This window comes from Orycteropus afer, unplaced genomic scaffold (assembly GCF_000298275.1).
Source record: "Orycteropus afer afer isolate SDZICR_OR568_19922 unplaced genomic scaffold, OryAfe1.0 scaffold00114, whole genome shotgun sequence".
NCBI lineage: Eukaryota > Metazoa > Chordata > Mammalia > Tubulidentata > Orycteropodidae > Orycteropus > Orycteropus afer.
Window position 1 is genome coordinate 8,098,003 of NW_006921701.1, and position 5,958 is coordinate 8,103,960.

Genomic DNA, 5,958 nt, shown 5'->3' on the forward strand with positions numbered 1-5,958 from the left:
GAGGGATGGACACAGGGAAGAGGTAACTATGGGGAGGAAGTGGGAGGGGAGCTGTTGCATTGTGGTAAACTGTGGTTAATGTCATGAGACAAAGTGTATGTGAACTGCTATATGGAAAGTAAATTTGCTCTGTAAATCTTCACACAAATCACAAAGAAAAAAAAAAAAAATAGAAAATAACCTGAATACTTTTGTTTTCCTTTAGGTCTTCGGATAACTGTGCTTCTGACATCCTTCCTCATGGTTTTGGGAACTGGTCTAAGATGCATACCTATATCAGACTTAATACTTAAAAGAAGGTAAATTCTATACATAACTCTAAAAATGTTTCTCATGCTTTTCTCTTTTGTTATGAGTATATTATATGTGTTTGGTTAAAGCTTTTGATAAACAGTTCCATTTTTAAGAAGATGATTAGAGGTCATATTTAGAGAAGCACTTTTTTTCCCCCTACATGATGATTAATTCAGAGGACATTTATCAGATGTTTATACTATAAGCCACTATAGTAGTGTTGTAGAAAAAACAGAGATCAGGTTAATCTGCATGCTATCCAGTGCAGGAAAATAATAGTATAACACAAGCAAGAATACTATATAGTTAATACTATAAACCAAAAACCAAATTTATTGCCATAAAGTCAATTCTGACTCATAATGACACGGTAGATCTTCTCCATAGGGTTTCTAAGGCTATAATATTTATGGAAGCAGACTGCTGCATCTCTTTCTCATGGAGTGGCTGGTGGGTTCGAGTCACTGATCTTTCAGTTAGCAGCTGAGCACTTAACCACTGCACCAGCAGAGCTCCTTAGTTAGTGTGATACCAAAAAAACCAAACGCACTGCCAATGAGTCAATTCTGACTCTTAACAACCCCCATAGGGTTTCTAAGGCTGTAAATCTTTACAGAAGCAGACTGCCTCCTCATTCTCCTGTGGAATACCTAGTAGTTTCAAACCATGGACCTTTTGGCTAGCCACCAAATGTTTTGACCAGTGCAACAGTAGAGCTCCTTAGTCAGTGCCATAGAGGAGGTATGAAATTGCCCTGAGACTGAGAGAAGTTTTGCCTGAGGTTATCAACAAGAAGGCTTCTTTCTTGAAAGCCAAAACAAAACCCACTGTCATCAAGTCAATTCCCACTCATAGCAACCATATAGGACTATAGTAAAACTGCCCCATAGAGTTTCCAAGGCTGTAAATCTTTACTGAAGCAGACTGCCTCATCTTTGTCCCATAGAGTGGCTGGTGGGTTCAACTGTGACATTTTGGTTAGCAGCCAAATGACTTAAACCGCTGCACCACTAGTGTGCCTTTCATTTTTCCTTGAAGGAGGTGATAAATAAATAGGACATTGAAGGATGAGGAGAATTTTGATAAGTATAATTAGGGCAAGGATATTCCAGGATAGGGGAACAGCAGGAAGGAAGGCATGGGGGCAGGTTAGCACAGGTCTCTTCTGGTATGGGCAGGTAGTTTCACTTGTGTTCAATAGTATTTCTGCAACTGGAGTTCATGGATTTATTCTCAGGGTATGAGTTATATGAAGACTTCTAAATTTTGGTTTCATTTTGGTTAAAATATTAAAAATTATTTTACCAATAATTCTTAAAAAGACATTTTTATTGACCAAGACATCAATTCTTAAATTAGTGTTTCTCAAACTGGAGTCCCTGGATGTGATCTTAAGAGTCAATGAGAATTTTTTTTCCTTTAAACAGAACTCGTAAATTACACAAGATTAGAGAAAACTAGTCTATAGCATAAGTTATAAGAATGGGATATGAAGAGATGAGATTAGAAAAGGGTATCCTGCCTATGAAGGGTCTTGGTACCATCCTGAATAATTAGACTTTCCTCACTAGGCAGATGGCAGTCACTTAAGTTTTAATCAAAGTATCAATAGGATCAGATTTGGGTTAGGACAATTACTGATGCAAGGTATGTAGGATTGATTAAAGTGGGTAGAGATTGCTGGCAGGAGACCAGGAAAGATGCAGTGAGAGCCCAACCTGGAGTTGTTCTTTTGTTTGTTCATTTATTGGTTCATTCATTTAACAAAATTTACTGAGCTCATACTATGGTCCAAGCTTTCTTCTCAGCCATGGGAATACAGCAGGCAAAAATCCCTGCCTCTTTGAGTTTATATTCCAGTCAGGGAGACTAATAATAAACTAGATAAATAAGTAAAATATGTAGTATGATGATCTTTGGACATTGAATAAGGAAGACCAAAGAAAAATTGATGCATTTGAATTATGATGTTGGTGAAGAATATTGAATATACCATGGACTGCTAGGAGAATGAACAAATCTATCTTAGAAGAAGTACAGCTAGAATGCTTCATAGAAGCAAGGCTGGTAAAATTTCATCTCACGTAGTTTGGACATGCTATCAGGAGGGACTGGTCCCTGGAGAAGAGCTTCATGCTTGGTAAAGTAGAGGATTGGCGAAAAGAGGAAGACCTTCAAGTAGATGGATTGACAGAGTGGCTGCAACAGTGAGGTCCAATATAGCAGTGACTGTGAGGATGGTGCAGCACCAGGAAATGTTTTATACTGTTGTATATAGGGTTGCTATTAGTTGGAGCCAAACTGAAGGCACCTAATAATGACAACAACGTAGTATGTCAGATAGTGACTCACTGATGGGCCAGATGTGGGCAATAAGAGGAGAGGAGTCCAGAGTGACTCCCTGCAGTTGCACATTGTAGGAATGGAAAGGATAGCAGAAATGTGAGAGAGAATATGAGAGGAAGATTGGAGGAGATACGATTGAGGTTTAACTCTAGAGACTCTGATTGCTGATTCTATTACCAGAACTAGGGAACACAACAAGAGGGAGTAGATTTTAGCAACAAGATGTTGACTTTGGTTTGGAATAGACTTTTACAGTTTGACAATAACTGCTATTCATTTTCAAAACTTGTTCTCTTCCCAGAAAATTAGAGTATGGGTATTTCATATCTTAAAAGATAGCAAACTCACATGGGTTACTATTGGAAACTAGACATCATTTCACATCTCCTGAGTTAGGTTATAAGATGAATTTCATTATTGTGTTTGAAGTGCTCTCAGTATTTCAAACATCCATATTTTTTAAAGTATGAATTTCAGTATAAGCTTAAATTCAACAATGCATTCTTTCAAAAATGCCTCTTAATATTTTGTTAGCTTTTCTCTGTTCTCAGCCATTACTACTTCTCTCTTCTCTTATATCCTTGTGGATACCTTTCAGATATAAACTTCTAGGAATAATAGAGTGTCGGCTCTCTGCCTTGGTGGAGATGGTATTATGAAAAAGAAACAGAGCACATAAATAAATGTAAATAAAAGGAGTGATAAGAAAGAGGTCAAGAGACTGAATCTTTCATTAAAAACAGGTAGAAAATGAATTTCCCAATCCTTATGTATTCATCTATAAAGAAATATAGGAATATCATCCCTTTGAAATAAGGCTTCATTTTGAGTTCATAAAATATTTCTTTTAAGCATTTATTAACAATGAACTCTGCAGCTATAAAATTAAAATATTACAGTTGGAATATGCATTTTCTAGTAGTAGGTTCAGTAGATAGCCACTTTGAAGCTTCACTTCCTATGCAATACTCAGCAGGAAGGAATAGAGACCTTTAATATGTATGTATTTAGTCAGCACAGAAACATCAATTTAGCAGTCTGTGTTTTTTGCCTCAGTTTCACTTGGAGCTTTTCAGGCTCTGATCCAGCCTTCCGGAATGGTGCCCCTGAGCCCTTGACTTCTGTATCTTGGTTCCCATAAGTCTCAAGACATGTGAATAGTAGCTTCTCACAAGTCTTTTCCTCCACCAAAACCGTTCTTACTGCCTCCTTAATGGTGTTCTCCACCACTTGTCTGTCAGTTTGTCATACTATGGTGGCTTGGGTGTTGCTGTGAGGCTGGAGGCTATGCCTCTGGTATTTCAAATACCAGCAAGGTTACTGATGGTGGACGGGTTTCAGTGGAGCTTCCAGACTAAGGCAGACTCAGAAGAAGGAAAGGGCCATCCACTTCTTAAAGAACTGGTCAGTGAAAACGTTATGAGCAGCAGTGAAACGCTGTCTGATATATTACTGAAAATATTTATGAATAGCCCTGATATAGTGCTGGAAGATGAGCCCCTCAGGTTGGAGGGCACTCAAAATACAACAAGGGAAGACCTGCCTTCTCAAGAGCAGAGCCAACCTTAATGATGTGGGTGGAGTAAAGCTTTTGGGACCTCCGTTTGCTGATGTGACACAACTCAAAATGAGAAGAAACAGCTGCAAACATCCATTAATAATGGGAACATGGAATGTGCAAAACATGAATCTGGGAAGATTGGAAGTTTTCAAAAATGAAATGGAACACATAAAGATTGATATCCTAGGCATTAGTGAGATGAAATGGACTGGTTTTGACCATTGTGAATCAGACAACCATATGATCTACTATGCCAGGAATGACAAATTGAAGAGGAATGATGTGGCATTCATCATCACAAAGAATGTTTCAAGATCTATCCTGAAGTACAGTGCTGTTGGTGATAGGACAATATCCATATCCCTACAAGGAAGACCAGTTAATACTACTGTTACTCAAATTTACGCACCATCCACCAAAGCCAAAAACGAAGAAATTGAAGATTTTTTATCAACTTCTGCAGTCTGAAATTGACCAAACATGCAATCAAGATGTATTGATTTCATTGGTGATTAGAATGCAAAAGTTGGAAACAAAGAAGAATCACTGGTGGTTAGAAAATATGGCCTTAGTGATGGAAATAATGCTGGAGATTGAATGATAGAGTTTTGTAAGACCAATAACTTATTCATTGCAAATATCTTTTTTCAACAACATAAGTGGTGGCTATACATATGGGCTTTGCCAGATGGAGTACACAGGAATCAAATCAATTACATCTGTGGCAAGAGACAATGGAAAAGCTTAATATCTTCAGCCAAAACAAGGCCAGGAGCTGGCTGTGGAACAGACCATCAATTGCTCATATGGAAGTTCAAACTGAAGCTGAAGACAATTAAAACAAGTCCACAAGAGCCAAAATATGTCCTTGATTATATCCCTCCTGAATTTAGAGACCATCTAAAGAATAGATTTGATGCATTGAACACTAGTGTCTGAAAATGAGAGAGATTGTGGGATGACATCAAAAACACTATACATGAAGAAGGCAAAACATCATTTAAAAGACAGGAAAGGAAAAAAAGATGAAAATGGATGTCAGAAGAGACTCTGAAACTTGCCTGTGAGTGGAGAGTAGCTAAAGCAAATGGAAGAACCGACAAGATAGAAGAACTGAACACAAGATTTCAAAGAGCAGCTCGAGAAGACAAAGTCAATTATTATAATGAAATGTACAAAGATCTGGAGTTAGAAAACAAAAGGGAAGAACATGTTTGGCATTTCTCAAGCTGAAAGAACTGAAAAAAAATTCAAGACTCTAGTTGCAATATTGAAAGATTCTGTGTGGGCAAAATATTGAATGATGCAGGAAACATCAAAAGAAGATGGAAGGAATACACAGAATCACTGTACCAAAAAGAATTAGTTGGTGTTCATCCATTTCAGGAGGTGGCATATGATCCAGAACTAATGTATTGAAGGAAGAAGTCAAAGCTGCACGTAAGGAATTGGTGAAGAACAAGCCTCCAGGAATTGACGGAATACCCACTGAGATGTTTCAACAAACGATGCTACGCTGGAGGCACTCACTTGTCTATGCCAAGAAATTTGGAAGACAGCTATGTGGCCAACTGATTGGAAGAGATCCGTATTTGTACCCATTCCAAAGAAAGGTGAACCCACAGAAGGTGGAAACTATTGAACAATATCATTGATATCACATGCAAGTAAAATCTTACTGAAGAAAATTAAAAAATGCTTGCAGCAGTATATTGACAGAGAACTTACAGAAATACAAGCTGAATTCAGAAGAGGAT

The 5,958-nt window shown here is 37.8% G+C and overlaps 1 protein-coding gene across 1 annotated transcript in view; it reads left to right on the top strand.

The window, feature by feature from the left end:
• The window catches only part of SLC49A4 (solute carrier family 49 member 4), a 157,714-nt gene that overhangs the window by 21,503 nt on the left and 130,253 nt on the right, over positions 1-5,958 (top strand). The window contains 1 exon segment of the mRNA XM_007943929.1: positions 206-299. Coding sequence (XP_007942120.1) covers positions 206-299 — 94 coding nt within the window.